Source organism: Galleria mellonella, unplaced genomic scaffold, assembly GCF_026898425.1.
Source record: "Galleria mellonella isolate WM207_F2 unplaced genomic scaffold, CSIRO_AGI_GalMel_v1 utg146, whole genome shotgun sequence".
Lineage (NCBI taxonomy): Eukaryota > Metazoa > Arthropoda > Insecta > Lepidoptera > Pyralidae > Galleria > Galleria mellonella.
Genome location: NW_026441999.1, coordinates 3,635,006 through 3,650,760, shown reverse-complemented (window position 1 = coordinate 3,650,760; position 15,755 = coordinate 3,635,006). Strand labels below are relative to the sequence as shown.

Sequence of the window (15,755 nt, the reverse complement as noted above, 5' to 3'; positions counted from 1 at the left end):
AATGCAGCCGTAGATTCCTTGCCGTATGATCCCGAAATAGAATGGAGCAATCCTTTCTTTTTCGTAAAAGGAGACAAAGGGAATTTAATGGTTGATAAATGGCAGCGTCGATCCCTCTTAAAATATCACCAAAGTCTAATTGCGGTTGCCAACCCGCCTGCCAAGCGTGGCAACTACTAGCAATACCCCCAAGGGAGATTCCTATGTTCAGCAGTGATCAGATAGCTGACATGATGATGATGATGATGATTAATAGATCCCTAATCCATTAACTTACCAAACTTTTCCCCATTTTTTAAAAGAGAAACTTCGACAGACTTTTATATGTTTAATAAATAATCAACATTATAAATAATACACCTGATCATATAAGCAAATCAGTTGCTTAAACAACCCTTCATTAGGCATGCTCCCAGTTCAAATAATGGACATAAGAAACAAAGGGTTATGATAGAATTAGATCGTTAACATCAGCGATAAGGCATTCCTATAGTCCACTGTCAAACACGGCAAACAAGCGTAAACATTAATCAGCATAAAAACAGTGTGAGTGAAATATGAATTCTTAACGCGTACCGTACGATACCTAAGTATTTTATAATCGATTTCACGGCAAACCAATCTAAACGAGACCTTTTAGTTGACGCATTTAGTTCTTTTGTTTAAACTATTGAAGTAACACTAATAATTCTGAACAATTATATTATAATACCTTTAACCATGAACAAGTTCATTTATCTTATTTTTGCTCTGCTATGTATTGTAAAATTGACTAAAAGTGATGTGAGTGTACATTTTCAATTAAAAATCAGTCATTGATAGATCATTATTAAAATAAATAAGCATTACTAGATAAATAGTAATGATAATAAATTTCAATAACAAGAATGTGGTCTATACTGTACCTAATTGCGTTAAAACAATAAGCTCGTTTGCTAATACAAAATAAATCACCCACTATTAAAAGATAATAATAATAATCACCAACTTGGTGATGATAATGCTTACGAAATAGACACAACAAATAATATGAAAAAAAAAAATAACAAAATAAGTACAGTAAATGGTTTTTTTATGGGTGATAATAGACTGGTAACCCCGCCTTCGCTATTGGTATACGCTGACGAGGTACTAATAAACTAAAGGTTATAACAGCCTGTAGTACTCTTTGCAAATCCTATTCAGTACAATGCTCTTTAGAAATGTAAAATTTTTACGTGTGGTCCTGGCATAGAATAGGCCACCCCTTCCTTTTCCGTGGGTGTCATATTGGGGCAACTAAGGGAAAGCGAGAGATGGGTATCAACGTCCCTCTTAAAACATCTCCAACGCCTAATTGCAGTTGCTAATCCGCCTACCAAGCGTGGCAACAACTGCCAAAATCCCCCCAAGGGTGAGGCTTATGTTCAGCAGTGGACAGTTAAAGGCTGATATCATGTCCGATGATGATGATGACTATATTTTCATACTGTTTTTATTATGAGGAAATAACACCACTCCATTATTTAAAAAAAAACTGCAGCGAGTAGCATGATATTGTTTAGTTTAAGTGTAAAATGTTATAAATAACGTGATCGAATTAATTCATAGGAAGAAGGAGAAGAACGAATTGCCAAAGAACAAACTGACGAATTTAGTAAAACAAGTTCAAATGTTGCTGCGTCTCTGGATTCCATTACGGATGTTTTAAGTGATAGTGAATTTTTGGCAAAATCAGATAATGACAGAGATGCATCACGCACAGAAAGATCGGCAGTGAATGATGATAATGTAAAAAAAGCAACCGAAAAATTTGCAGACGAGGAATTAAAAACAAGTGGTGCTGTTGATGATTTATATAACAAAGAAAGCAAAAATGATAATGAGATGGAATCGAAAAATGACAATGAACGATCAGGTGACGATTCATCTGTTTCCAAATTAGATGATAATTCCGAGTCTAGAAATGCCGTAAAAATGGATGAAAATCCTGATAATGAATCTAAAGCAGATGATAGTTTGGATAATGTGCAAAAATCTGATGAACCGATAGACGTTTTGAACAAAAGTGATAAACAAGAAGAATCCAGTCTTGATAACAATGATTCACCCATACTTCGTGAGGGAATTTCAGCTCCAGAAAACTTAGTAAGAGAATTTACTTCAGAAGATACTATACAATTAGACAAACCAGATACCAGTCTATTAAATTTTGAAGGTACAAGAAGAATGTTAAACCCTGTTGTAGACGAAGCTGCTAAATCAGCTGTAAAAACTGCAGTAAATGTGGAACAATATGTGAAATCCGTAGCAGAGCCCGATTATATCTCAAGAACTATTAGTAATGTTAATGATTTTGGTATGACTACATACTTTTGCTTAAATTTCATCAATAAGTTTTATTACCTTATCTTCTTAGCATCTTAGACAGAGGGAGACTTTGTACAAAAGTCAATTGCATGGGTACCTCTGTCCCATTCGTGTTTCAACCGTGAAGCAGTTGTGTTTGCATAGCTGTGTTTCGGTTTGAAGGGTGGGATATGGCGTGAATTTACTGGGTACAGAGGAATAACATCTGAGTCCTCAGGAATGGCAACGCAGGGGGGTATCATGGGCGAAACAGTATACTCTGTTATGTCCATGGTACTGCTCATGTCTATAGGCGACGGTTACCACTTTCCATCAGGTGGGCCGTCAGCTTGTTTGCCATTCTAAGTTGTATAAAAAAAAAAAAAAAAAAAAAAAAAAAAAATCTTAGATTTTTTATGACACTTAGAATGGCGAACAAGCTGAGAGCTCACCTAATATAAAGTGGTAACCATTGCCTATAGACTTTAACAGTACTATTATGCCCATAGTACCCATCATACGTTGCCACTCCTGAGTAAGATGTTATGCATCCATGCTCCATGCATGTCATATTTTATTGGCCTTGACCTTCAGCTGCTTTGTACTAGAAATACTAGTGGGATAGAGGAACCCATGCAAACGACGTTTATACCTAGTTATAAAAAATAACAATAGTCTTAGATAAAGTAATTCTTACCGCTAGGAATTAATTAAATTAATTTCACATTCATTACTTTTTAGTAATAAAAAAAAAGTTTAATGCTCTTCCTGCTTCTGTGTTTACATAGATATGAAATCTAGGACTTATAAAATCGATAAAGAATAAATGGTTTTTTTTTCATGTTTTTTTTTTCAATAGGTGATAATAGAATGGTAACCCCGCCTGCTTATCAGTATACGCTGGTGGGGCACTAGTAAAGTATGATGGGTAAAGAATGCAGGTCAGTTGGACCATCATGACGAATTTTTTAAAAAAATTACTAAGATGATTTCTAGTGAGAACTACGTGGAGGTCGATCTGATAGGATGTATTGCTAGCAATTGGCCTATTAGATTCTCATTACTAATAATCCCTTTACCCACCCATATCACCAAGTTAAGCAATATCAACGCATTATAGGTATCAAGCATAAATAATAATAATAATATAATTGCGCAGTAAGCGCACAAAAGAGAAATATACAAGGAGTATTTGTACAGAATGTGCAAATACAAAAGGCGGTCTTATCGCTAAAAGCAATGTCTTACAGACAGCTTGGGAGAAATAGTAAAAAAATACAAAAAGAAAGGTATAGGGCGCAAGTCAGGGAAAACAGTAAACTAATAAAAAACCGACTAGAAATAAAAAGAAAATATCTATAAAAGTATTTTCCAACTCTTTCCAACATCAGTAATTTCAATTATCTTTTAATTTTTGTTTCAGACAGTCGCCGCAACTATGCAGGTGAAGTAGATACCCCGCACATATACCATACACGACTACTACCTGAAACACTTAATTATCCTGTACAGCATTTTCCTAAAACTGTAACACCTGTTATTGTACAGAAAATTTCCGAGAAAGATATTTTTAGTGCTTTAGATGCAAATTCAAGAAAACTATTAGAAACACCAATGAATGGTCTAAGTAAAGATGTAAGTTCGACTGAGGAAATAATTGGAGCTGATGATCTGATGCATAATGCTTATCCTTATGCATCTATGTCGACAAGGAGTGGTCATTATCCTCAAGTTAATATAAAACCTCAGTTACCATATAGTAATCCAAATGCAAATATATTCAGACCTAGTAATCAACATCAAATTCCTTATTATTCGGATTTTTACAAACCGTTCAATTCAAATTATTTTAGTCTTGGTCTCGGACAGTCTAATACCAATAGATTTATTCACTCCGTAACATAATAAACCAAATAATAATTTAGTATTAAAAATATTTGTAAGTAATAAATATTTTAATAAATTAATTGTAATTATTACTTTCCTTTGATTTTCAAATGAATCGTCCTCAACAATCAATGGAGAGAGCTTTTTTTTAATAGGTGATAATGGTATGGTACACCCGCGCTGTCGGTATACACCGGCGGGGCACCAGTGAATGATGACAGCTCACCTGTCATCATTCACTGGTAGTATTCACATGAAGTAGGTCAGTTAACCTATCGTGACGAATTCAACAAGAATTATTCACGATGTTTTCCAGGGGGAATCACGTGGAGGTCGACCTAATAGGGTATATTGTTAGCAATGGGGCTATCAAGCTCCATTGCTAACAATCCCTTTCCCCCAATGGAGAGAGTTATGCTCGTAGGCTCTTTGCGTGATAGAATCCGAAACGAGGATATCTACAATAAAACCAAAGTAACCGACATAGGCCGCAGGATAAGCAAGCCAAATTGTCAATAGGTTGGTCACATAACTTGAAGTACCGACAACCGATGGGAAAATTCTTAGCGTGTTAACGATTTAACGGTATACACTAAAAACCAAAGATTTTAGCTAAAAACCGTTTAAAAAGAATATTACGAATAGTAGATCAGTTGTGAGACACCAATTCTATAGAAGTTATATTTAAAATTAAAACTTTAATTTGAAATCACAGCAAATTTTTTTTTATGGGTGAAAATGGAATGGTAACCCTGCCTGCGCTAACGGGATACGCTGGCGGAGCACCAGTGAAGGGTGATAGATGAGAATGAAAACAGGTCAGTTAGCCTATCATAATGAATTCATCAGGAATTAACCATGATAGTTTCCAGAGGGAACCGCGAGGAGGTCGACCTGGTTGGGTATATTGCTAGCAATGGGATTCTCAGTCTCCGTTACTAACAATCCCTTTCCCCCCCAAAATTTTTATTATAAGGACCAATATAAACTTATGATTCTCCAAAAAAAAAAAACAGAAATTACGCGAAATTATCAAAATAAAACAGGTTAAGACATATGTTTAAAAAATAGCTCTTCAGAATCTGTCTAATACCTCAATCTCAATCAAATGCATGAAACCTGCAGTTGTCAATGTCAAAACTGTCATTAATTTTTTTCACTTTGACATTCAGGCTTAGCACTTTATTTTATTTTTCTCTGTTTAGTCTGTAGTTTTTCATATTTATCTTTTATATTTTTTAAACATTAGTTTAAAAATATAAAATATATCAATAATGGGTAAAAGATATCATTGTAATTACTGCGACAAAACTATGGTAGCTGCTCCAGCTATCGTGAAAACACACAACAAAGGGGTTGTTCATCAAAAATTAGTCCAGGAACACTATCAACAATTCAAAGGTAGGTCGATAAGTTTATTATTGAAACCACAAAAGTGGAGACCAGGGCGAAATCTACTTTAATTATGGATACTGAAACACAATAATATTATGTACGTAATTAAGTATTATAGTTAAGTAACTTTTATCTCCAACTTTCTTCTGTGTGACTGCTAATATGTACATTAACCGGAATAAAAACTAGCGTATATCCTTCTTCCCATATATAGTTCATAAAATGGATTGTTGAGCTACTAAGAAATGAAATCTTGTGTAAGATGATTAATAATATATTATGCCAACTTCAAATAAAGGCAAGAAGAAGATGACTGTTCTTAAGCATTTATTATTCATTTTTCATTTAGAAGTTGTGTATTTTAATAAATAACAATTGGGTGTATATTTAGTAAATGTGGAGCTATATAAACCTGCACTGTAATAAGTATCTCTTTTTTCTGCTCATTTGAAATATCCAGATGCATAGTTTTAAGAATTTTAATATACTTATATCAATATATGATAAGACATACATATGGGAACAACTTAAATACCTCACATTTTTAGCATTGTCATTAAAAACAAATGCTTTTTGACTTTATATCATCATGAACAAGACATAATACTAATATTACCATTGTCTATAGATATGAATAACACTATGGATATCAAAATAAACTGTTATATCTATGGTACCTCTCCAGTGGTGAATGTACAGATTTGTCGCTAGTAGACTATTTTGCCATCCCTACGAACCTCTACAATTTATTACCCTAATTTACAATTATATTAATTACAATTATTTAGTCAATGAAACTGTAACTTTTAGCCTCAAATTTGCTTCCCCTAAAATCTGCCATCCTAGGTTCCTACACAGCCTGCTGGTATATCCACCATTGTACCTCTCATACATTACAATTCTTGATTATAAAGGTCTTCTATAACTTCTAATTATTTTCTTTAATGAAGAATTTTTTAATTTTTTTTTCATTAACATGGAATAAAACCTACATCATATTAAAATTGTCATCCAAATATATAAAATCAATAATCATACAAAATTAATAAGCATAATATTAAATCAATTTCAGATCCTGAAACTATATTAGCTGAAGAAAAGACAAAAAAGCCATGCCTTAGATTTACCAAAGGAGAGTGCAAATTTGGTGGTATATGTAGATACTCTCACTATACGAAGGAACAAATAGAATCATTAAAAGAATATGGTAAGTAACATTATCAGACCAAATGAATTATCATCACATCACACTTTCCACAATGTAACATATCGATACCATACCCTGAAATTTCACTATCATATACCATTCTTCAGTAAGAAACATAGCAATGCAAATACATTTACTTACTAGTAGAAACATGACTGGGATAGAGTTTTTTTTTTGGTGGATGAAAATGGAATGGCAACCCCGCCTTTACTAATGGGATACGCTGGCGGAGCACCAGTGAAGGGTGATAGATGAGAATGAAAACAGGCCAGTTAGCTCATCATGATGAATTCATCAGGAATTAACCATGATAGTTTCCAGGGGGAACCACGAGGAGGTCGACCTGGTTGGGTATATTGCTAGCAATGGGATTTTTAGTCTCCATTACTAACAATCCCTTTCATAACTGGGATAGAGTTACCTGAGCAGACAAATTAATACCTAGTGTCTCTCTCTTTTTGTACTAAATAAAGGAGATGGATTGAATTCAACAGGTATTTTGTGTGTAGGTTTTCATACATTTAAAATATTTTCTCTTTTAAAACTATTATAGCTATATGATTCATTTTGTTAATAAAAAAGAATGTTAAGTACCTTATTTTGATATTTAAAAGATGGAAATGAATGCAATTATTTAGGTAAACTAGGTATATAATTTACCTGAGTGACCTTGACATTTCGACCAGGTTACATAAGACATGGTCATGAGTAAACTCATGTAACTATTAATTCTTGTCTCTTATAAACAATGCAATGCCAAAGTTTAAATATTAATAATTTATTTCGTACAAAATTTTTAAAATAATATCCTATCATATATTCAATATGTAATATATTAATTGATTTGAGTAACTAATTTAAAAAAAATGTTACATTAATGTTTAAAATCTGAAACATAATTTCATTGTAGTTGCTGCCAAACAGAGGAACAAAACACAAATCCACCAACCATCATTTGAGGATCTATATCAAAAACTACAAGATGAGAAATCGAACAAACCTCTGTCTGATGAAGGTAACACCATACTCTACGACAACAATGGTGTTACACATATACTGCCTTGGACATACAATAATGACTTTGATACTTATGGTGATAATTTACCACCTAGTCTTCGAAGATTTAAGATTGAAGACTTTGTAAATGCCAATGTTACTGAATGGGGATAAATAAAATGGCCTTTAAAAGGTAAATATTTTATTTTTTATTTTAAAATAGTCTGGCTGATACTGCTTGATCATGTATGCAGCTCATTAATGTAATGAAAAAAAGTTTTTACAGTACAATTTAGAAGTAGTTTGTCTTAGTCTCCCTTAAAGTAGGTACTATGTACCTGCAGTCCCACACAGTAATATTCTTTATCTATGTCTACAATCTTCTTGTCCATTTAAACCAGGTAGGTTTATATGATGCAGATGTATATTTTGGAAGTTCATACTGTAATGATGGATAATTTATAAATCTGAACTGTGGAGACACCTCGTAGCGTATAGTTTCTATCTAAAAAAAAATTTATTCTTAATACGTAGTTTAAATTCAATTCAATTTGTTACTGAAATATTTATTTGCCATTTGAAATCAAACTCCTTTCCACAGCCTTAGTATTTTTTACATGATGGCATGATCTAATAATTGTTGTGTGGTCCCAGCATAGAATACCACCCCTTCCTTTCCCATGGGTATCATAAGAACCGACTAAACAAAACTTAATGGTAGTGGGAAGCAACATTCCTCTTAAAACATCACCAACAGCCTAACTGCAGTTGCCAGTCCCGCCAGCGTATACCGATAGCGCAGGCGGGGTTAACATTCCATTAACATCCATTAAAAACTGCAGTTGCCAACGCCAAGTCCGGCAACTACTGGCATAAACCCATTTATGAGGGAGGCCTATGTTTAGCAGTGGACAGTTAATGGTTGATATGATGATGAGGGGATGATAATGAAATGGTGCTGGCGAGACACCAGGAAGTGATAATAGGTAAGAATAAAGTCAGATCAGTTGAGCCAGCGAAACCAGGAATGAACCACTATGGTTTCCAGGGGAACGTGGGTTCAACCTTATAAGGTATATTGCTAGCAATGAGGCTTTAGACCCTCTTTTCCTCCACATTATTTGTGTCGAAGTATCATTTCAAATTAGTGTGTTATACAACAATGACAGTTATTGTTCAATGATTAAGTTCAACCTAATGCAGTGGGGGAAGGGATTGTTGGCAACGTAGCCTGTCGAACGACTCTAAAGTCACAAATGTTAACCTCGCCACCTTTGAATGATGATTGGCGATGATGAAGTGAGGTCGAATCTTGGTGACATATTTACCAAAAATTAATCACAAAGTTTACTAAAGTTACCTAATAGGTTATTATATAATCCTATAATAAATATTAATAAAATTAAATTACTAATAAAATAAAATTGCAAGTAGACGACGTCTGTACGAATACATGGGAGATATTTAACAAAATTTATTTTAAGAAAATTTGTCTGTCTGTCTGTCTGTATGTTTGTTTCGGCATCACTTTCATGTTTGTGTTGCTGAAGGTCCAACTTAAAACTGGTATATGTTTTATCTTGATACGACGCTTAAACGGTCGTCTATTTAATTAAATTTCTAACTTCTGATATCCACGCGTAAGAAGTAATGAGCAAAAAGTAATAAATTATAAAAGTAATAAATTACCTGATTTATACATAAGTTTGAAATTAACAATAGTACAATTGATAAAGGAGTGACATAAAATAGACAAATAATTGGCATTCTTTATTATACAGATCGCAAAATATATAAATAAATGTATTTAATAAATGGTGATGATAATTTTCTATGAGAATTACCAGTTTTTTTTTTATATTTTTTTTTTCTATAAACAGGAGTGTTTTTACGGCTTTTTTATGTGATTATAATGTGATATATTATTTTACCTATATTAAATGAAAATATTTCATTAAACCCGTGAAGTGTTTTCCGAAACGTTTACTGTTTACAATAATTCTACTCTTTTATCAGGCACATAAAATGGTTTATATACTTACCAATCTCGTTATTTTTAATGCGCTTGACGAATTTTTATTTTTACTTCCATACAACCATCAAATAAACATTTTATAATAAACTAAATAAGGTGCCTATTTTTTATTAAGAATATCCACATTAATTTTAAAATAACGCTATTGTATATAAATAACGTTTTAACTGTGACAGAGGGATGGACAACCCCTCGATTATTAAATTCTCTTAGTCACCTATTACGACACCCACGGGAAAGAAAGGGTTGGCCCATCCTATGCGGGACCGCTTGGCAAAAAACACGGGTTGTGAATACTTAATAGCCATGATTCGATGATTATAAAATTATTTGCCTATATTTTTTTTACAGATTATGTTATTGTCATCAGAAATACATGGAAAATATATCAATGGTATAAAAAGAGAAAATTCAGTCTATCAGTCTCCTAAGTATATTATTGTTTTATCTCAAAAACAAAATAATTATGATTTACATAATATAAACAAAGAAATGTATACTGAAATTAATCCAGATTCCAATATGGCTAATCTTAACGAATTAAACAATAAAGGAATTTTTAGATTTGATATTAAAAAGGACAGGGCGGAAAGAGAAAAAGCCAAACTGGTAAAATCACAGCATGAACGTAAAATGAAAGAGATAACAGAATTTATGAAAGATCATTTATTAACTACAAATTATTTTTATAATGAAATAAAGAGAATTAAAAGCTCACGACAATTAAAAGATGATTTAAGAGAAATGATTAGTTATCTTGAAATCCCTACGAATAAGGATGTCAAAGATGGAGTATTGAAATGCTTTAAAAATTTCAAAGCATGAAAAAGAAACCAATAGATGTTTGGAGACATAAAACTAATAATTTAATAATAAATGTAATCAAAGATCCGTAAAATTACGGCTTCATTAATTAACTATCTATTAATACAATTTATGGGAAATAGTCAAGAATAAGGCAAGCCAAACAAGCAAGTTTCTGGCGTAGTATGAACATTATTATAGTTCAAGAGCCTAATTCTCATTATTTACAAATAGGTATCAATGGAGTCCTATTAATGTAAATAAATACATTTGTTTTTTTTTTTATCTTTATTTTTATTTCCAATATCATTTCCAAATATTGCTTTCATTAATAAGTCTAATCCAAATAATCTTCTTTCAAATTTACTTCTCACTAAGGTTCAAATAAAGCATATTCTATCTTATCGTGAAATAGTGTTCAGATAATTTAACCGTAGTCTACTACTCTCTCTCTCTCTCTCTCTCTCTCTCTTCGAGTCTTCGCTCTCAGATTTGGATTCAATATCCTAATTTAGGGATAGGATAGAGATATGGGTATTGGATCTTTCATGAATATACCTAAACGTACTCCTATCCACCTTCTTAGAGTCAACATTCTCACCTCCGGAAATGAAAAAATTAAACCTTTCGTTTAAACAACATTAAAGTTTTTTTTTTTATCGTTACTCATTAATTACATAAAGAAGTTTCGGCGAGTACCGCTTGAGAACAGATACCAACTGATAAAGCTTCGATCCTGGCATTATCTTGGTTTTAACGGATTTCTGAAAATTGTGAAACAAAAATCAGAAAAAAATGATCTTACATCTGGAACCGAAATTCAATGCTACATATAGTAATCAACGTCGTAGCAATTTAGCGACTAGGTACAGATCTATAATGCTATGGAACTGCTGCATCGAGCTTCTAAATTAACTTGGACTAATTGATGAGTTCGTACACAGCTTTGAATTTCCGAAATATGTACAACTAAATCTCCAGTTGTCATAATTAAAAGCATCGTACCTTTCTTTTAGGAATACCTTCAACTACTACTCGTGTAAGATTGTCTTAAATAATGCTAAAAAATCTGCTAGTCCATGGAAATTGTTTTATAATAATTCTATACATTGTTGAAAAGGATAGACAAAACCATTTATAAATTATTTATTGAATACTTACCAACACAAGAGACGAATCAATCGTATCTTGTCCCTATAATTTACAAATGTAAAGTTAAAATACTTAAAATTTCGTACAGATTTTCTCTCAATTTCCCAAATTTCGTAAATGGTTAAATCGTATACGACTGGATATGTGGCAACTATTAAAACTCACCGAATTTCTATGTTTCCCTCTGTAGTTTCTCAGTACTTCTTTCGGATTAACGTCTTCAACCAAAACTGAGTTCCAGTATTTCTAAAATTAAACTATTTTCTTTAGATTTCTAGACTTATACTTATTGTAACATCTATACACCATATTTCTTGTAAATAAATAAATAAAATGTCAATTCTTACGCCGGTTCTCAGTAGATCTTTCTTGAACAATTCGTCTGTTGGGTTGACAGGTTTCTCTGCCTCTAGTTGAGCAGATTCCTTTGCTATCGCCATTACTACCTCAGGTGGTGCCTGTGCCAAACGTTTAATTAAGAACTTTAAGATTTACATTTTAAGACAAAGATACATTTATTTGCAAACATGTGTGTAAAGAGATACTAGTTATTCATTGATGAATTTGATATAAATCTAAAATGTTTTGTTAACACAAGCATACAAACTATTCTTCCAAAGATAAATTCGATTACTTTTTATTTATTCCTAGTGATTCCGCTGAATAAACTATATAGGAACTAAAAATTTCAAACTTCGATTCTATCCCGATAATAATTTAAAAAACAAACCGATATTTTATAACACAAAATTATCTAAACTCTATTTATTTATTATAATTTATTGTATACAGTAATAATACATAAAAAATATAGCAGTTTAAAGCAAATATACAAAGGCGAGTTTTACTCTAGAAGAGTTCAAGATAGGTACTTAGAATGGCAAACAAGCTGAAGACACGCACGATAGAAAGTGGCAATTAAACTAGAAGAAGAGTAGCACTTACTTTTTTGGGTAACAGTCTACTGTCTTCATGATTGTCACTCTTTTGGAATACCTAATAAAAGAATCATCGATTAAAATAACTAAGAATAAAACGTAGTTTTTACACAACTAGAAATAGTAAATTATCGGACGGCTCTTTATAATATAAGAGCGCAAACAATCATGCGGCTCACCTGATGGTAAGTAATAACTGCTGCCTATAAGCATCCGTAACACCGAATAAATTGGTTTTTAGGAAAGAATATGCTCTTCTCACTCTCTTATCTGTTCAGAACAGTCTCACTTTCTTATCTGTTCAGAATACCTGAATAATATGAAGGTCACCAAGCGTACGAAATCGCGAGCACGAGGTATGTTAGATAACAAACACTGCAGTTCCATTGTTGGCATTGTACCCTTTGGCATTGTCAGGTTGATCTCTATACGGTTCACTCCGCAAACCAGTAAATTTGAATAATCCAGCTGACCTGATATCTTCATGTCGGTCACTCCTCACTGATGGTAAATATCTAAAAGTTCCATTTCCACTTTCATCCAATAAGAAAATTAGTAGGTTGCTACCTATATACATAGACGATAGATATTAGAGAACTAATATGACTGACTTACTTCAGCGTACGGATATTGAGGGACAAATCGTCTTCCAAAATCTTTGTAATGTGTTGGGTGATAATAATGACGGTTGGTGTTCAATAAGACGGTTTGATCTGCTACCTCTTTTTCCATTCCATACTGAGGATCTTTTTTCTATTAAGAATAATCACGGAAAGAGTTAACGTCTAATTACTTAATTGTGTTCAACGAAGTATTTTTTTTTTATACAACTTAGAATGGCAAACAAGCTGACGGCCAACTGAGGACTCGGGTGTTATTCCTCTGTACCCAGTAAATTCACGCCATGTTCCACCCTTTAAACCGAAACACAGCCATGCAAACACAACTGCTTCACGATTGAACCTGAGTCCTCAGGAATGGCAACGCATGGGGCGTATCATGGGCGAAACAGTGTACTCTGTTATGTCCATGGTACTGCTCATGTCTATAGGCGACGGTTACCACTTTCCATCAGGTGGGCCGTTACCTTGTTTACCATTCTAAGTTGTATAAAAAAAATATGAATTTTAACATTTAAAGTCATTAAATTTAATGTCAAGCATTGTTCGACTGAGTAACTGTCACATTAAAAACTTTTTTAACAACCAGTTATGTTCACGTGAATTAGAAGAAAATGTAGGTGTCATGTTCTAATTTAGGATGCCTTCTACCTTCTGATCAAAAGTACCTTTTTCATACATTCTGATGATTTTTTACAGCTATACCCTTCTTTACTTTCAACGCCGTCATCTTCTTTATTATATATTATATCTTCTTCATTATTTTCTTTATCCTCTCCTTTCTCAGTATCCTCTTGCTCCGTTGTTAAGTCTTTAATATCCGCATTGTATTCACCTGAGTCTTTTCTTATTTCTCTTTCTATTGATGCTGAGGATGAACAACGCTACAAAGACGGTAAATAAGTAATGTTTACATTAGTTTTTCTTTTTTTTAATTAACAAGGATAGATCTAATTTTTTTGAGTGGCGATCCCGTGCAGGCCAACGTAGAGTAGGACGATTCTAAATGAAGTAACGACCTTGTTACCATTTCATTATCATCCATTATAAAACGAAACTTATAAATTACAAATGCACCCCTATTTCATGCCTATCATAGATTGTCTAGCATAAACTTGATTTTAAAAAATGAAACTAATACGGCTACATTATCGGTATGCCCTAGCGGGGTACAATAAGGGATGGTAGATAAGCAGTGGCGTAACTATACCATTTGGGGCCTGTGGCAAATTCTTTTGATGAGGCTACTTGTAAATTGCTAGCAACGGGGCCGTTAGACCCCGCTGTTGATAAATGCATCACTAGTGAATTGACTAGACTATTTCGCCGACTTTTATTTCGAAATATTTTTAAAGAATTTTTTTTAAGATTAAAAAAATAAATAACTCGTCTATCGACTTGTAGATATTAAGAAATAATAAAACTAATCTTACACACATACCGCGAATAAAATATGTTGTAAACAAAAAAGAAAAATGACAATATAAAACTTCATGTTGTCATGCTGAACTATAGAAGTAGTTCTCCGAAACATCAAAAATCAATAAAAAAGTAAATACTTACATACGTAATTATATTTGCAATTTTAATCAGAATTAGTGATGGGATTTGTAACTTTATGTTTTCTTCAATAACGAACGGTATTTACCTATTTATGTTTACATGTATCTACGTATATACGTACGTAATAAGACTGAAACTAGGAAGGAAAAGAGATTGTTAGTAATGGAGACTGAGAATCCCATTGCTAGCAATATACCCAACCAGGTCGACCTCCTCGCGGTTCCCCCTGAAAACTATCATGGTTAATTCCTGATGAATTCATCATGATAGGCTGACTGGCCTGTTTTCATTCTCATCTATCACCCTTCACTGGTGCTCCGCCAGCGTATACCGTTAGCGCAGGACATACCATTTTCAACCATAAAAAGACTGAAACTATGTAAATAGTTTTTAATGGGTGAAAATGAAATGGTAACCCCGCCTGCGCTAACGATATACGTTTATGGGGCACCAGGGTGGGATGATAGGTGGGGATTAATACAAGTCAATTGGCTTATCGTAACGAATTCGACAATAATTATCCACGATGGTTTTCAAGGGAAACCGTGTGGAGGTCGACCTGATAAAGTATATTGCTAGCAATGGAGCCCGATTACTAACAATCCCTTTCCCCGGAACTATGTAGATACCTTATACATATATTACAAATCAGCAAATTTATTCGATGGGAAAGAAAATGACCGATTGACATGGCGATACCATATAGGCACTGTATTAAGACTCTACTCTAATTGTAGTTTTGAAGCTGATACACTCATAAATAAATAGTCTAGAATCAATGTCCTATCGATTGCAAAAGGAATCATCGAAATCGGATATAAAAAATTAGC

The 15,755-nt window shown here is 33.1% G+C and overlaps 3 protein-coding genes across 8 annotated transcripts; 2 read left to right on the top strand and 1 right to left on the bottom strand.

Annotated features, from left to right (window-relative positions):
* The first annotated feature begins 634 nt into the window (after positions 1–634).
* Positions 635–4,291, top strand: LOC116412846 (clumping factor A-like). Of its 2 annotated transcripts, none has more exons than XM_052891809.1 (3): positions 635–783; positions 1,591–2,338; positions 3,752–4,291. In XM_052891809.1, the coding sequence occupies exons 1-3, from the start codon at positions 721–723 to the stop codon at positions 4,231–4,233; spliced, it is 1,293 nt and encodes a 430-aa protein (XP_052747769.1). In that variant the 5' UTR covers positions 635–720; the 3' UTR covers positions 4,234–4,291. The 2 variants fall into 2 exon arrangements, with proteins under 2 accessions (XP_052747769.1, XP_052747770.1); XM_052891810.1 differs by having other exon boundaries at positions 3,756–3,886.
* Positions 4,292–5,370: 1,079 nt separating this feature from the next.
* Positions 5,371–10,937, top strand: LOC113523251 (zinc finger matrin-type protein 5). Of its 2 annotated transcripts, XM_026909142.3 has the most exons (4): positions 5,372–5,616; positions 6,683–6,817; positions 7,728–8,006; positions 10,200–10,937. In XM_026909142.3, exons 1-3 carry the CDS (start codon positions 5,490–5,492, stop codon positions 7,985–7,987), a joined length of 522 nt encoding a protein of 173 aa, XP_026764943.2. In that variant the 5' UTR covers positions 5,372–5,489; the 3' UTR covers positions 7,988–8,006; positions 10,200–10,937. The 2 variants fall into 2 exon arrangements, with proteins under 2 accessions (XP_052747772.1, XP_026764943.2); XM_052891812.1 differs by lacking the exon at positions 10,200–10,937 and having other exon boundaries at positions 5,371–5,616; positions 7,728–8,011.
* A 125-nt stretch (positions 10,938–11,062) lies between these two features.
* LOC116412835 (uncharacterized) lies at positions 11,063–14,914 on the bottom strand. 4 transcript variants are annotated; one of them, XM_031908354.2, is made up of 8 exons: positions 14,804–14,913; positions 14,031–14,246; positions 13,358–13,495; positions 12,750–12,800; positions 12,152–12,262; positions 11,970–12,050; positions 11,814–11,846; positions 11,063–11,416 (listed from the first exon to the last, which is right to left on the bottom strand). In XM_031908354.2, exons 1-8 carry the CDS (start codon positions 14,894–14,896, stop codon positions 11,315–11,317), a joined length of 825 nt encoding a protein of 274 aa, XP_031764214.1. In that variant the 5' UTR covers positions 14,897–14,913; the 3' UTR covers positions 11,063–11,314. The 4 variants fall into 4 exon arrangements, with proteins under 4 accessions (XP_031764214.1, XP_052747771.1, XP_031764220.1 ...); XM_052891811.1 differs by lacking the exon at positions 14,804–14,913 and adding an exon at positions 14,573–14,771; XM_031908360.2 differs by lacking the exon at positions 13,358–13,495 and having other exon boundaries at positions 14,804–14,914.
* Between the last annotated feature and the right edge of the window lie 841 nt (positions 14,915–15,755).